This window comes from Aegilops tauschii, chromosome 7, assembly GCF_002575655.3.
Source record: "Aegilops tauschii subsp. strangulata cultivar AL8/78 chromosome 7, Aet v6.0, whole genome shotgun sequence".
NCBI classification, from domain to species: domain Eukaryota; kingdom Viridiplantae; phylum Streptophyta; class Magnoliopsida; order Poales; family Poaceae; genus Aegilops; species Aegilops tauschii.
The window spans coordinates 545,288,213-545,305,513 of NC_053041.3; the positions used below are offsets into that span (position 1 = coordinate 545,288,213).

A 17,301-nucleotide genomic window follows, 5' to 3' on the forward strand; every position below is an offset into this window, starting at 1 on the left:
TAGTAATGAGACTCAAATGTTAAGACTAGCAAGTAATCTGCAGAAGAAACTTACCACAAGGAGCTCGTACATGGCCCTTGCCTGCATGTCATTCCGTGCCCTCTCCTCCTCCATCATCTTTCTCGTCCTCTCCTCCATCTCCCGCTGCCTCTCCGCCGCCTCCGCCAGAAGTTTCTCCGTTCTATCTCTCTCAGTCTGTATAGCAGCCTGCAACACCACTCACATGACCATTTGTAATCATTGATGGAAGCGCACACAATGTAATGGAGAAAGATAACTGAGTACGTATCACTAACCTTGATGGCGAGTTGCACTGGCCGTTCACGAGGCCTTATCTCAGGAGCGGAGCTCGACTGGCGCGCCTTGATCTCCGGGAGAGTGCTAGGACAACGGATAAGTCCATCTCCAACGGATAAGTAGAAGGCCTTAAGAATTACCTTCATGTACTGCTCCTTACTCAGGAACTTATCGCGGCACGCCGGCTTGGTTTTCTTGATACCACGCAAGGCGTAGTAGTCTCGAACAGCCTGCACCCGAGCCTCGTGTCGTAAGTTCTGGAGTAGGCGCTTGCAGACGTTCTCGATAACATGTGCCGCGTCCTCCTCGTATCCCTCCTCACACCTGCAGAATGTCTGCAATCAAATGAGACAATATTGATTAGTACAATTAATAACTAGCTAGTTGAAGATTTTTAAATGTGTAAAGGAGAAATTACCCAGAACTTTCTGATCACCATGTCTGCCCTCGTGTCGCACACGACACCGTCGATAATCTCATCCGGCGAGGCCGGGGCAGCCACGTAGTGCTCCCAGCTCAATCCAAGCTCTGGAAGCCTACCCTCACCAGGCAACGTGACAAACCCCGGGAAGTTTTGCCGGCAAAGAACTCCAAGGACGGAGTTGGGCCGACGGACACTATGATGGTGGTCCCAACCCCTGCAGCATGACAAGGCCAACGCATTAGTTACTTGAATAAACGTGAATGCAGAAGGTACAAAAATATTAAATGCACTTACGTACCTCTCCCCATTATCCCAGGCTTCTTGCAATTCGTCCTTAAGCGGTTGCATGTACACATTCATATTTTCCCCCGGATAGTTGGGCCCTGGAATTATCAACGTCAGGAAAATGTTCTTTCTTTGCATAATCTGTCCGGGGGGAGATTGAGTGGAAAGACAAATACGGGCCAACAACTGTATTGGGCTGCCGTCATACCAAACACACTGAACCCATCCGTGCTGATGCCGACTCGAGGATGCCTCGGATCTGCCGCTTTGTCACCATGTAATTCATCAAAAAAAATTCACGCAACACCATCCGATGTGTGTACAATCATCACATTCCCATCTGCATCTAGTTCGGTTCTTTTGCCCGTTTTGTGCCATGTCATCTGTCTGGCCGTCTCTTCAACCATGAAAAGACGTTGAAGTCTTGGTACGATTGGCATATACCGAAGAACACTAACGGGGATTTTGGTCTGTGTCTTCTCACCCATACCGTTGTCTACCACAACATACCTGGAAGACTTGCAAATGGGACAATAGTTCAAGTCCGCATAGTCAAGCCTAAACAAGACACATCCTTTCTCACAGGCATGTATCTTATCATAGGGCATCTTCAGTGCACGGAGGATTTTGTCCGACTGGTACAGGTTTGCAGGCATTACATGGCCTTTGGGTAGAAAGCGTCCAAATACTGTCATCATTGCATCGTAGCATTCTCTGCCCAAGTTGAACTGAGCCTTCAGAGCCATTACTTGTGAGATGGCATCCAACTGACAAAGCTCAGTGTGCTCATGGAGCGGACGTTTTGAAGACTCCAACATTTCATTGAAGGCCTTTGCAGATTCCTCCATCTCCTCGTCCGAATCCCGAGCATCATCAAAGTCTTGCACCATGTTTTCATCCCGGTACCATGCTCGTCGGTGCGACGACGATCCACCTCAGCTCGGTCACGTTGGGCAGACTCACCATGAAATGTCCACACCGTATAATCGGGCGTAAAACCACTCTTCTGCAGGTGTTTGCCCATTTCAGCCTCTGTCCTCTTTTCCCAGTTGCCGCACCGTAAACAGGGGCACCAGGTTTTCCTCTGGCCATTTGCAAATGCGGCTCGCACAAACCCCTTGGTTTTTGTGAACCATTCAGTGCTCCATTTGTTCTGACCAGTGTGACCGGTGTACATCCACGCACGATCACTCATCTTGACTTTTAGAGCTACTAGACACACAACAAATATATATATATATAATTCACCATGTATATATTCATCAGTTGATCTACTTTGTCAATTTTATTACGTCCATGCAACCTACACTCTAATAGGAAATGATAGGTCCTAATCCCACCCGAGTATGTTTAGATTGGGTTCATTTTCCCATGCTATGCTCCGGATCCTACGCAAAATTTCGGCAGCACCTCCCCGCTGTTCTCCTGATACACGTCTCTGCAATAAACAGAGAGGATGTGTACCCGGAGAACAACACGGGAGGCACTGACGAAATTTATGCGTCGGATCCGGAGCAAAGCATATGGGAAAACGAACCCAATCTAAACATACTCGGGATGTCCATGGATAGCGTTGGACAATTCGAAAGAATCAAGGTTATAAATATGCAAATGCATGCATATTTATAACTATGACGCTTTCGAACGGGAGACACATATTGGTTACGCATACTGATGATTCAAGACACATATATAGCTAGCTATCAAGTTTCATCGGAATAGATCAAATAATTAATGGGGGAGGAGGACATGTCATTTGTGCTCACCCACGAACGAAGGGGCAGAGCTCGTCAAACGCACGGTGAGGTCGTCGAACACCAAACCTCGCAGCGATGAAACAACTGCACATTTAAAACTACCCGATCAACACAATTATATATGATGTTTTTCATAACAAAATCGAAAGATATATGACCTAACTAATAATTCACAAATATATGACCCCGTCGGCTTCTGGAAGGCCAAAGAACACCTTTTCGGGAGGTGTCGGGGGTCGGGGTGTCGTGTCGGTCTCGGGGTGCCGTGTCGGGGTCGGGATGTCGGGGTGCCGTGTCGGTGTCGGGGTCGGGGTGTCGGGTCAGGCTCGGGGTCGGGGTGTCGGGGTCGGGGTCTCGGGGTCGGGGTGTCGGGTCGGGGTGCCGGGTCGGGGTCGGGGTGCCGTGTCGGTGTCGGGGTCGGGGTGTCGGGTCAGGCTCGGGGTCGGGGTCTCGGGGTCGGGGTGTCGGGTCGGGGTGCCGGGTCGGGGTGTCGGGTCGGGGTGCCGTCTCGGGGTCGGGGTGTCGGGTCGGGGTGCCGGGTCGGGGTCGGGGTGCCGTGTCGGTGTCGGGGTAAGGGTGGATGTGGTGTCAGGGTGTCGGTGTCGGGGTCGGGGTCTCGGGGTCGGGGTGTCGGGTCAGGCTCGGGGCCCCGGGGCGGCGGCGAGTGGTGGGGGCGGCGGCGGCGGCGGGGGGTGGGAGGAGAGAACGGCGAGAGAACAGAGTAACGGGCGGGGGGTACGGGCCGTTAGGTAGTGCAATCTTTGCCGTCCGCCTCTCTTTGCCGTCCGCCTTTTTGCCTCTTTGCCGTCTGCTGGCAGACGGCAAAGAGGTGGGCCGTTAAGTTTTTTCCAAACGGGCGGGGGGTGGGGGCCACCTCTCTCTTTGCCGTCTGCCAGCGGACGGCAAAGATCTTTGCCGTCCGCTGGCAGACGGCAAAGAGGCCGCAGATGATAAAGAGCTTCTTTGCCGTCTGCCGTTTCTTTGCCGTCTGCTTTTGGGTAGCTGATGGCAAAGAGCTTCTTTGCCGTCAGCTAGCAGACGGCAAAGAGCTGGCAGATGGCAAATTAGCTGATTCCAGTAGTGACAATTGGACTTCTGAGGAAGCAAATTTATGCTTCTCATGGGAGCACATTTTTCTTTTTCTTTTATGAGAAGCACAACTATGCTTCTCATGGAAGCAAATATGTGCCTTCACAAGAAACAAATATGTGCATCTCGTGGAAGCACACTTTTCTTTTCCGCCAAAAAGTCGGTGCAATTTTTCTCTCCAAAACCTAGGAAAAACTAGATGAAAAGCCGGAAATACCAAAGAAAGAACCATCTGAAACCTAAAAACACGTACAGATTTTTTTTAAACAAAATCCAGAGGAAGCTCCTAGCACGTGACATCTGACTGCTGCTGGAAGCACCACTTGACGTGCTCCCAAGCTATCAAAAATGACCCTGGAGGTTTGCCGCAAAGGATGACCTTCACTTAGTTGCTCCCTGGAAATAGACGCACAACCTAGCCGGAAGAAAATAGACCTCCTAGTCGGCACTTAAGGCGCCCCAATCTCCGAATAGTGCCCATGCTGAAGCTAGCGGGTCGCAGCAAAAAAAAAAGCTCACCTCGCGTTGGCCGCCGTTGTGATTCCACTCAGTCCTCGGCTAGCTTTGTTCGCTGGTTTTGACTGTGACCGTTGACTTTCCTAAAAAAAATTCATAAATTTATGAAAAATTCACACAAAACAATGTTTACAAGTATTAAAAAAATATTCATGCATTTTAAATATTATTCATGAATTCATAAAAAATATTGGATTTGAACAAATTTACAAACTTGAAAAAGGATCGTGTATTTTACAAATGTTCACAAATTTATTAAAAAATTACGGTTTATTTTAAATAAATTGAAGTTTAAAGAAATTTCAGTAATTCAAGAAAAGTTCACGAATATGAAAAAAATGTTCACAAATTAAAAAAAGTTTACTGAATTGAAATGATGATTTGATAAAAAAAACTCATGAATTTGAAAATTGCGTGAAATTTGGAAATCTTTGCATATTCTCAAAAACAAATCCACCAAAATGTAAGAAAGTTTCCGAATTTTAAAAACCTTTAAGAAATTTTTAAAACATACCACACTGATTAAAATGGAAAAATAAAAAATAAATAAAAAAGGAAAAAGAAAAAGAAAATGAATAACAAACAAGAAAAAAGATAAAATCTCAGAAAAATAGGAACAAGAATATATATACGGCGCGAAACCGGCTCGAAATAACAAAAACCACAACTAAGCCGGCCAATTATGTATCACACACTGGCTGGGATGGTGTGTGCGTTCTAGGCAGAAGTATGCAAACGGCGCGATAATCGCCGAATAGGCGCGTGTTCCTATGTCTAGCTTTGTTTTTTTTTTTAGACAATGTTCCTATGTCTAGCTTGTAGCAACACGTAGGAAGTCCCATTGAAGGCAAGAGCATCATGGGCCGGCCCAGGAGCGTGGGAGACCACAGTCTCGTTTTTTTCCTTCTTTTTTTTCACTTTTTTGATTTCCTTATTTGCTTTGCTTTCTTTATACTTTTTATACTACCATTTATTTTAAATAAACATATTACAAAAAAATACAAAAAATATTGAAAATATATATAGCGACGCAAATGAAAAATGTTAAATGTGTATAAAGAAAATGTTTTGCATGCATACGAAAAATGTATGGAGAAAATATACATGTGTCTGAAAAAAGTTCATCATGTATTTTAAAAAATGTTATTCAAGCATTTGATCAAAAATTAAACAAGTATTTGGAAAATCTTAATCAAGCCTTTGGAAAACATTCATCTTGTAATTCAAAAAGGTTAATCAGGCATTTGAAAAAATGTTAAAGGTGGACACAAAAAATGGTGCATGTATTCAAAAAATATTAATGTTGTATTTGGATAATGATAAACATATATAAAAATTATATTAAATGTATATATGAAAAAGGTACAATGTATATATAAAAAAATGTTAACAGTATATATATTTTTTTAACAGCGTATATAAAAAATGTTTGAGGTGTGTACGAAAGATGCTAAATGTGTACTGAAGAAAAGTTGACATGTATTGACTCGAAAAGAAAACGATGAAAAACAATAAAAGACAAATAAAATGAATTAAACCCAATAAAAAGCATAAAGAAAAACAAAGAAAATGATAAACCCGACAACCAATTTAAAATTATGAAAAAATAGAAACCCCGAGAAAGAAAGAAAGAAAAAAAGTAAACCGAAGAAAACCCTGAAAGAAATAAAAGAAGAAAAGATTAGAAATAAATAAAAGCAAAAATACCAATGAAAACCAAGAAAGAAACAATTAAAGATGAAGAAAAAATGAGAAATAGTAGAAGTCGAATTGAGACGAAGAAAACCTATGAAAAAACAAAGAAAACAGAACAACCAAAAATACCGTGAGGAAAAAAGGAAAAAACACACAAAAAAAACCCCGAGCTATGCGAAACCAAGGGAAGCTCCTCGCACGTGACATCTAACTGCTGCTGGAAGCACCACTTGGCATGCTCCCAGGCCACAAAAAATGCCCCTGGTGGTTTGTCGCAAAGGGTGAACTTCACTTAGTTGCTCCCGAGAAATGGACGCACAACCTCGCCGGAAGAAAATAGACCTCCTAGTCGGCACTTAAGGCGCCCCAATCTCCGAATACTGCCCATGCTGAAGCTAGCGGATCGCAGCACAAAACGCTCACCTCACATTGGCCGCGACTGGCTTGGTTCACTGGTTTTGACCGTGACCATTGACTATCGACAATTGACTTTCCTAAAACAAAGTTCATAAATTTACAAAAAATCACGCTAAAAAATGTGTATAAATATTAGAAAAATGTTCATGCACTTTAAAAATTATTCATGAACTCATAAAAATATTTGATTTGAACAAATTTACAAACTTAAAAAATGATCGTGTATTTTAAAAATGTTCACAAAATTTAAAATTTTCGCAGATTTTTTGAAAATATATTGAAGTTTAAACAAATTTAAGTAATTCAAGAAAAGTTAACGAATATGAAAAAAAGGTTCACAAATTTAAAAATAGTTCACTGAATTGAAATGACAAATTTGAAAAACAAATCACGAATTTGAAAATTGCGTAAAATTTGGAAATCTTTGCATATTTTCAAAAAAATCCACCAAAATGTAAGAAAGTTTCCGAACTTTCAAAACCTTTAAGAAAATTTAAAATGTACCATATTGTTTAAAATGGAAAAATAAAAAAGGAAAAGAAATAAAAACAAAAAGCGAGAAAAAAGAATAACAAACAAGAAAAAGCATAAATCTCAGAAAAATAGGAAAAAGAAAATATATATGTGGAGCTTCTAGAATCTTCACAAAAGAGGTTGAAAGCGTCTAGAAACTTCACAAAACCGGCTCGAAATAACAAAAAAACAACAACTAAGCCGGCCAATTATGTATCACACACTGTCTGGGTGGGTGGGTGCGTTGTAGGCAGATGTATGTAAACGGCGCGATGATCGCTGAATAGGCGCGTGTTCGTATGTCTAGCTTGTAGCAACACGTTTTTCCCTTTTTTCACTTTTTTTGATTTCTTTATCTGCTTTATTTTTTATACTGTTTATACTACCAATTATTTTAGATAAATATATTACAAAAACAATTACATAAAATATTGAAAATATATATTCGCGACGCAAATGAAAAATGTTAAATGTGTATAAAGAAAATGTTTTGCATGCATACGAAAAATGTATTGAGAAAATATACATGTGTCTGAAAAAAGTTCATCATGTATTAAAAAAAATTATTCAAGCATTTGATCAAATATTAAACAAGTGTTTGGAAAATCTTAATCAAGCCTTTGGAAAACGTTCATCTTGTAATCCAAAAATGTTAATCAGGCAATTGAAAAAATGTTAAAGGTGGATACAAACAATTTTGCATGTATTCAAAAAATGTTAATGTTGTATTTGAATAATGATAAACATATATAAAAAATTACATTAGATGTATATTCCAAAAAGGTACAATGTATATATAAAAAATGCTAACACTGTATATAATTTTTGTAACAGCATATATAAAAATGTTTGAGATGTGTACGAAAGATGCTAAATGTGTACTGAATAAAAGTGGACATGTATTGATTCGAAAAGAAACCGATGAAAAACAATAAAATAAAAATAAAATGAATTAAACCCAATAAAATGCATAAAGAAATACAAAGAAAATGATAAACCCGATGACCAATTTAAGATAATGAAAAAAGAGAAACCCCGAGAAAGAAACTAAGAAAAAACACAAAGAAAACCCTGAAAGAAATAAAAAAAGATTACAAATAAACAAAAGAAAAAATACCAATGAGAACCAAGAAAGAAAGAAATAAAGATGAAGAAAAACGAGAAATAGTGGAAGTCAAATTGAGACGAAGAAAACCTATGAAAAAGCAAAGAAAACAGAACAACCAAAAAGACCGACCTATGCGAGTGAACCAGCAAACTCACACTCGATAGAACGAACCCTGGGACGAACAGAAAAGCAGGCGAATACTGGTCGGCCCAGTAGCTTACAGTGTGCATGGGCGGAATCTTCAGGCGAGACGGAAGAAACACTTGCCCCAAGAGAGATATAGTCCCCGCGCGAATAGGAATTGGCGGAAGAAAAATATACCAACACACATATAGTTCTGGGCCTTTGCCGTGGTTATCGTGCTAGGGCTGCACATAACCGCTCCAAGTTTAGTTTGTCCCCAAAAAATATGATCCATATTTAGTTTCCCTAAAATATCAAGTTTAATTTCTGCTTTTTAACTATATTTGTAAACAGGATTCCATAGAAAATATCTCAAATTTATGTAACAGATTTAAGAAATAATACTAAAATTGTTTTAGAAAATATTCTCTCATTTCAAATAAAATGTCCATGGAACAGCTAAAACTTGTTTCAACAGCTGAAATGTCTCGTACTCCCTCCGTTACTAAATATTTGTCTTTCTAGAGATTTCAACAAGTGACTACATACGGAGCAAAATGAGTGAATCTACACTCAAAAATATGTCTATATACATCCGTATGTGGTAGTCCATTCGAGATCTCTAAAAAGACAAATGTTTAGGAACGGATGAGTACATGTGAAATAAATTGTTCATGCAAATTCTAATTATTATCCTGCAGGATAAAAAAAAGTAGCATACCATCTATGAAAAAAAGTTCGCGTTATGTCATATGAAATAATCATACAACTTTTAAATAAATGTTTCATCGGATAAACATTTTTGAGATTGATTTTTTTATGTTACACCATCTATGAAATAAATCATGTATGTCAAATAACCGAATTACGAATGTCAATAAAAAATGACCATGCAACTTCTAAAAGTTGTGTTCCACATAGAAAAAAATTATTTGCAATATTGTCTAGCACTAATTAAAAGTTTATCAATTTATGACAAACAAGTTCGTATAAGTAATTCAAAAATGTTTTTGCTCTAGAACAAACATGTAAAACTCTTTTGTGTTTCCAAAACAACATAAGTCATGAAAGGGAAAAGACAAAATGAAAAAACAAAAATAAAGAGAAACGACAAAAATGAAACGGACATGGAAAGCTAACTGGCCGGTCCAATGGTTTATTTTTGTGAGAACAACGACCTAACTTTAATAATTAAGAGGATGCATCACATAATTCAAAGAAACCAAAACAAAGTTGACGAGAGATACATTTTTAAACTCTTGAGTTTTATCACAACACTCCATAGTCACCATCTCTTACTTTATCAATCACATCTCGATGTTGTTCCATGGAACCAATTAGTACAAATCTTAGACCATTGGTGCACTGTGACTAGAGTGTTCATGAATTTTGGCACTGTTTTATATTTCTTCCCTTACGTAACGCGATGTTTTTTTGTACTCTAAACCATGAAAATAACTTATAAGAAAAAGGAAATCCATTGAATGTTTCTAAAGTACTCCCTCTGTCCCATAATATAAGATGTTTTTCGACACTACACTAGTGTCAAAAAATGTCTTACATTATGGGACAGAACCCCAAAACAGATAATTAACACATATATTATGAAAGAACATATAAATCTCTTCTATGTATTTTTTTCTAATTTAACAAATAAGTTTAATAAATCTCATGTACGTCAAGTGTTTTTCTAAATGTACCTATATATCGAAATATATCCGTATTGTCAAAAGAAATATCATGATGTGAAAATTTATATTATGGGAAAAATATTCTATAGATGAAAATATATAATTCATGATGTGAAAATTTTCATTTTCAAAAAATATCTTTACCAAATAAGGGAAAATCATTATTATTAGTAAAATAAAAATAAAAATAATGTAAAAGGCCATAAAAAAGAAAATAAAATATAAATCTGAACAAAAAGAAATGGAGTAAGAACAAGAGGCGAAAAAGAAATACAAAGTGAAAAGAAAATAAACTAAAAGAAAGCTCAGGATAGCAAAACTCTTATTTTGAGTATGACATTATTATTTTTTATTTGATATGGAAAAAACGAATGGTTAAATACTTAAATCGTGATTTTTCTAAAAGCAGGATCACACTCGGCCTCTGCATCGGTTGATGCACACAACCATGTGTTATTGATTACTCCCTCCGCTTAGAAATATAAGATGTAACTACCCTTTTTCTGAATACATGAGGGAAGAAAAGGGAGACGTCCAGACCGAGACACATGCACTACATGCGATGCAAAGTTGTAGAGATCAATCGCACACAGTACACGATACAACATGCACATGTCAGAACGTGAGACCTGATCCCTTGAACTTCTCAGCGACAAGTTGGTCCATTCTAGCTGCCATGTCCTTGCTCATGTGGTTCACCCAATCCCCAACCTCGCCTTTCCTAAACAGCGAAGAGGGATTAACAACGAGCTTAGCTCCTGCATGCTCAACTTCAACACGATCTGCCCGATTGGCGTCGACGTTGCTAAGTGATGTGAAGCCGCATAAATCAGCTACTTGACTCACGACTCCACCGTTTTCCTCCTCTCGGGTGAACGGGACGCCGAGGAAGCTTGCTAGCTTCCTAATAACCTTGGGCGTGTCTGACACAATCTCCTCATACCTTAGAAACATCACCTCTCGTGGTCTGGCCAGACTTTAATTTCCAGTACTCGAGATAGCGATCCCAGAAAGGACCGTAAGGCGAGCAACCCTCAGAAAACATCGCGAATGCTTCATCCATACTTAGGGATATACCTTGGTGCAACTTCTTCTCAAAGTGCCACCTTGAGAGAAATGCGTCTTTGGGCTCCCGGCAAACGCACACGATCCGGCAGCCAAGGGTGGAAACTGCGGGTGGGAGCAGGGGGAGCGGCAGGTGGGTGGAGAGCAGCCGCGGAGAGGGCAGCATCTCGGCTCTGTCGAGGTCTCCCGGCCGTAGCGCGATGAAGGGCACAAGTTGATGAGGACGTACCGTGAGCAGTGGGTGGTCGGTGAAGGTGTAACGGGGTCTGTTTAGGACAGTAAACAGGAGGGCTTTCAGCCAAGTGGTGCCGCATTTGGGATGCGCGGCGAGGATGATGTCGTCGGGGCGGGGCTTGAGCTTGTCCTGGACAGCCATGGCATCCTTGAGGCAATGTGGTCTGATCCAGCAGTTGTTGTAGAGGAGGAGTGGCGTGGACCATCCTTCTCTTTTCGGAAGTGTTGCTAGAAGGTTTTCGGTGTGGGTTTTGGGTGACACGGCTTCAGACGGGCGGGTTTCTGAACCCTCCATGGCCTCGGAATGAAGGTGTGCCATGGCTGGGGTTGGGCTGTTATTAATGGTTTCGGGGTGTCATATAGCAGTGACCGGCTAACAACTCGCATTGTCTTTTGCAATAATGTAAATGTACAAAAAGAGGGAAAAGTAGCCACGAGAATAGCGAGCTGTGTTTTATAACTTTCTCCCCCAACAGTTCCTACCAACCACGTGATCCACGGATATTAGCTATATGTTCATTATGATGGCAAAGATGAACCAGGAGAAATTTCAAGCGTGGTATGGAACTATGGATACGATCTACATCGGTTAGCCTTTCTCTGGAACGTCCATCATGAGAATGGATGTTCCAAAGTGTGAAACATAAACTCAGCATAAATACAGGACAAACATGGGAAAAAGGCTTGCCTGCAGTGCACATTGCATGCAGTCGGCTCTCGCGGTCGCGCTTCTACTAGATCATCTTTTTTAGAAACACTGTACAAGTTTTTAAAGAACTAACAGCGTTCAGATTGTTCGTTTGTTTCTATTTTTTTTAACGAGAAACAGCGTACAGATTTTTATTTTATTTTTCGAGGGGGAACAGCGTACAGATGAGATTTGTTTCTTGAGCGGAGCTCACTGCAGCAAATAGGAGCCGAAACGCTGCACAAGGGAAGACAGAGTGTGCCGGCCCACTTATCCTACGTGCGAGGCCACCCAGTTTTTTTTTTTTTTTTGCGTCTTGTTTCTTCTTCTTTCTTTCCGTTTTTCTTGTTCCATTTTTAATTAATTTTCTTCTGGTTTTCCGGTTTCTTTTTTTATTTCAGTCAAAATTTTCAAAAAATGTTGAGAATTAAAAAACAATTCAAAAAGTTATTCAGAATTTCAATTTTTTTCACGTTTTTAACATTTTTTCATTTTCAAAAAAATATCCGGAATTGCGAATTTAGTTCTTAATTTTAAATATATGTTTGAGATTTCAAATATTTGTTCTCTTTTCTTAGAAAAAGTCACATGAAAAAAATTGTTTGCATTTTCAAAAACTATTCTTGTTCTCAGAAAATTGTTCTTGATTTTTAAAAAGTGTTCGCACTTTGAAAACTTTTTGGGAATTTCGAAAATTGTTCATTTTTAAAAATTTGTTCGTGTTTTCATGAAATGTTATAAATTCCAAGAAAAATGTAAATTAGAAAATTGTTTGCATTTCTTAGAAAGAATTAGCATTTCAAAATTGTTCACAATGTTAAAAAATGTTTTCAAATCTCGAAGTTGCAGTATTTCTTAAACATTTCGCGCTTCCCATTGATCACCAACGGCTATCAGTTCTAGTTGTTAAAAGCGGACCTTCGGGAGCATGAGGTTGCTAGCACAACATACTTTTTCACTAAAAAAACAAGTCATTGGCACCCCATTGGGCTAGCCCAGTTGCGCGAACTGTACTGTGCCGCGCTCCCCATGAACAACAACATATGCTAGCTCACTAGTTTTCCTCTGCATATCTAGCAATTCTGGCCTAACCGTGGCCCAAGCGATAGGGGTAAGAGAAAATAGATTTTGTTTTGTTTTTCATGCGGAGCTAAAAAGACAAGTTGCTCGAACCCTAGTAGGCCGGCCTAGTCGGGTCAACTGTTTTGCGTCACACCCCTAATATGACACATGTTTTGCAGGATATCCTCTTTGACGCATTTTCCAGTTAACAAGTTGCAGCGTTTTCCAGTTTTGGGAACCTTCTAGACTTTCCTAGACATATTTTTATTTTTTAGAACCTTCTAGAAGGTTCCTGAACCGGTTTTTACTTTTTTTCCGGTTACTTTTTTTATTTTTTCCTTTTAGTTTGTTTCATTTCTAGATTTTTATTTTTCTTTCTTTTTCTTTCCTTTTTATTTTTATTTTCCAAGTATGTTTGTCATCAGATGTTCAAATATTTAAAGTAAATTCCCATTTTTCAAAAATTGTTCATGTTTCAAAATTTGTTAGGCTGTTTTGATTTTTTTTCTCTCTAAAATCTCTGTTTGTGTTTCCGAATTTGGTTCTAGATTTCCAAAAATAAAAAAATGTTTATGTTTCCAATTTGTGATTTGGACTTTCAGAAAATCTTCCCGTTTCAAAAAGAATGTTCGTGTTCTCAATTTATTTATAGATTTCCAAATATGTTCGCTTTTCCATAATTTTAGAAAAATGTTCGTTTCTGAAACATTGTTCATGTTTTCAAATTTTGTTCGGTAGTTTCAAAACATGTTTTCAAATTTTTTGTTTGTGTTTTCAGATTTTGTTCTGGGTAAAGAAATTCCCCTTCCAAAAATTGTTCGTGTTTCCAAATTTTATTTTGGAATTTCACAAAATGTTCCTATTTTGAAAAGATTGTTTGCGCTTTGAATTGTCTTACGGATTACAAAAAGGTTCACGTTTTGAAAAAAATCATGATCTTCAGTGTTCCTATCCACAAAAACTGTTTGATTTTAGAAAAATGTTCGTGTTCTCAAAATAGTTTTGAATTTCTTTAAAAAAATGCATGAATACGAAAAGTGTTCGCGTTTCATGTAGCATTCACGTTCTTGTTATTAAAATGTTTTGCCTTTGATTTTTTTTAAAAATCGGATCTGCATTTTAGTTGGCCATTAAGGCTTTTTGTTGTTGTATGGTCAACAACACTCGCTAGTTCAACTTCTCGGCAGGTCGTCATCTTTAGCGAGACGTCGTAGGTTTGATATGTCGGTGGAGCAATATTTTTTTTGCATTGCTAACGTACTAGCCTCGCTCGCTCTACCTTGCATCACTAAAGTACTAGCCTATGCGTTCAACCGACAATCTGCCACAAAGAGCGGCAGATAGGAGCTCCCTGTTTTGCGGCATATACGAGGGGGAGCTCCAATATGGTGCTTTATGTGCCGGTTAACGAAACTGGCGCTTGCTGCCGCACCCGATGTGCCGGCCCACAACCATGCACTGCGGCGAAAATGAATTTTTGCGTGACCCCCCCCCCCCCCCCCCACCCCTCCCGCAAAAAAAAGTTACTCCTACAAGGAATCGAGCTCCAACTGTTCAGCTCGAATGTAGGTTACCAAACCACTAGAACTACTGGGCGCTAGTCAAAGGTTTCAGCCCGAGCAATTTAAGAACAATTGTAGCCATACTATTTATTGCACATATATTAGAAAAATGTGACTCTTTGTGGGAATTTTTTTTTTAAAGTTCACAGATTTAACAAAAACATGATGTTGAAAAAAAAATCATCAATTTTCGAAAAAAGTTCACAAATCTTAAAAAAAGCTCATCAATTTTGACAAAAGTCCATAGATTTTCAAAAAACTTCACAAATTCTAAAAAATGTTCATCAACATAGGAAAAAAGTTCATCGATTTTTAAAGAAAGTTCATTGAATGGCAAAACAAGATCACAAATTATAAAAAAATGTCCACCAATTTTTTAAAAAATAATTGATTTTGAAAAAAGCTCATCAAGTTTCAAAAAAATCTCACGTTTCATAAAAAATCATCAATTTCGACAAGAAAGTTGATGTATTTGAAAAAAAATCAATTCTGGGAAAAGTTCACAAATTTGAAGAGAAAAAAATCATTGATTTTGAAAAAATATCAATGACTTTAAAAATGTTCATGAATTAAGATAAAATAAAAAACAGAAAAGGGAGGAGGAAAAGAAAATAAAGAAGAAAAGGAAGGATTGATCACAAGAGGCATTGTGAGCGGGTGGTGAGTGCAGTTTACCTAGCACAGGGAGAGCGCGGGTTCGAATCACCGTGAACACACGTCGCGCACACGTTTGTGTGCGCCGGTTTACGTTTTAACACATTAACAGGCGCATCAGGCGCCAAATAGGAAACGCCTATATGAGGTGCCATGAATAACAACACATGTTAGCTCAGTGGCTCTGCTCTACGCCTCTAGCAATTCTGGCTCAACCATGGTCTTATTAAGAAGGTAAGAGAAATGGATATGCTGGATCTGCCACGGAGTAAGGCCTAACCAGCATGGAGCGTGTTAGGTGGCTACTTACTAATTAAAACTAATTCAAAAATAGAACCGGCCCATTTGAGAACCTAATTTGGCAAAAGTTCCGGCCTCTTGCATCGATTTTGACTCGCCGAGAGTAGGGATGCCAATATTATCCATGGATCCAAGATAAAAAAATATTAATCATGTATTTAAAAAATGTTAAACGTGTATCCTCTATTCTTATATAGTTGCAACCCTGCCTATTTTTTCTCTTCATGCAACTATGCCACATCAGCAAGTCATGCATGTGGTCATAAGTTATAATTTGTGCATTAATATATTCATGCAATCATGACACCTTCGCAACCATGCATGTTACTTTGTTTCACTTATTTTTGTGCAGGCATAGACGATCAATGGGAAACTTTTCGAACATGACCGTCTTGTGCCCGAGTCCAGATGGTCCAGTCTATGTATGCACAAGTTTCAATTTTGTGTGGACCTTTAAATTTTTCAAGCGTCAATTTATGCATATATTTTACCAAGGTTCCCGCAGCAATGCACGGGGCACCATCTAGTATAAAAAATGATCATGATGTATAAAAAAATGTACAATGTCTATGAAAAAGTAGAGGAAAATATAAATATTAAAAATAAGTTTCAAAAATGTTAATCATGTAGGAAAATTTTAAACATGTATATAAAAGATATTCCTGTAGTTTAGAAATTTTTTACGGTCTATATAAAAAAAGTAGACATCGGAAAAAATATGTTGGCGGATAATTTAACCATGTATTTGGAAAATGTTAAATGTGTATATAGAAAATGTTCCTGATATATACAGAAAATATACAATGTTTATTGAAAAGGTAGACATAAAAAACATCTTTCAAAAGAGTTAATCAAGGTTTAAAAAAAATGTTTACATAGTTTTTGAAAAAAACTATTCCTATAACAAAAATGTTCAACGTGTATTTCAAGAAATATTGACCATTTAATATAAAAAATGTTTGAAATATGTAATAAAAAGAAATGTGCATTGTATATTTAAAAAATGGTCAATGTGTGTAAAAATATGTTTCACGTATACACTTAAATAAAATGTATATTCTGCAATAAAAAATAAACATGTTTTGAGAAAAAAGAAAAAAATCCAAAGAAACTCAATTAAAATACAAAAGATGGAAAAGGAAAGAATAAAAACCCGAAAAGTCAGTGTAAAAAATGAAAATAGTTAAACCCGAGAAGGAAACAAAGACGAATAAAACCAAGAAATGAAACAAAGAAAGAAAAGAATACCGAGAAAGACGCAAGAAAAACAAAGAAAAAATAACAAGAGAGGAAAATATAATAAAATCATAAAAGAAACAATGATAAACTCGGTGTGTATACAAAAAATAGAAAAACTGAAGAAAACCCTGAAGAAAGAAAGAAAACGAAAAGAAAAAAAATGAAAAATCTGAAAAAGACAGACCAAACCAAGAAACAATAGCGATCGAGCAAACGACAAAGCCAGTGAACTAACAATAGTTATCGAGCGAGAGATCCTTCCATATTTGTATAAGCGAGATATAGTTCTCTCGCCGTTGTGCAGTAGGCGAGACAAAGTACTGCCCGTTTTCTTTCCAAACAATCTACGGAATTATATCTCGCTTATAGTGAGAGTAGCATCCGTTTTTCGGCAGACACTCACTCACAGTTGGTTTTTTGGTCACTTTTTTTTCTTTTTTTTTCTTCGGTCTATTTGTTTCGTCTTTGGGTTTATTTGCTTTTTTTCTATGTTATACCTCTGTTTAATTTTTTTTCTCTGGGTTTTTGGTTTCTCTTTGTTCCTCGTTACACTTTTATTTTCTTTGTTTCTCTCTTGATTTT

At 38.3% G+C, this 17,301-nt stretch overlaps 1 protein-coding gene across 1 annotated transcript; it reads right to left on the minus strand.

Moving 5' to 3' along the window:
* Positions 1-12: 12 nt before the first annotated feature.
* Positions 13-11,533, minus strand: LOC141027366 (uncharacterized). Its single transcript, XM_073504372.1, has 6 exons — positions 10,993-11,533; positions 2,773-2,847; positions 1,020-1,104; positions 716-935; positions 297-632; positions 13-207 (listed from the first exon to the last, which is right to left on the minus strand). The coding sequence occupies exons 1-6, from the start codon at positions 11,531-11,533 to the stop codon at positions 13-15; spliced, it is 1,452 nt and encodes a 483-aa protein (XP_073360473.1).
* Positions 11,534-17,301: the final 5,768 nt, after the last annotated feature.

Coding starts and splice junctions, on each gene's coding strand:
- LOC141027366 (XM_073504372.1), bottom strand. CDS start 11,533: ATGGCACACCTTCATTCCGAGGCCATGGAGGGTTCAGAAACCCGCCCG. Junction 633..715: donor TGGTGATCAGAAAGTTCTGG/GTAATTTCTCCT, acceptor ATTTGATTGCAG/ACATTCTGCAGGTGTGAGGA. Junction 208..296: donor CAGTGCAACTCGCCATCAAG/GTTAGTGATACG, acceptor GTGGTGTTGCAG/GCTGCTATACAGACTGAGAG.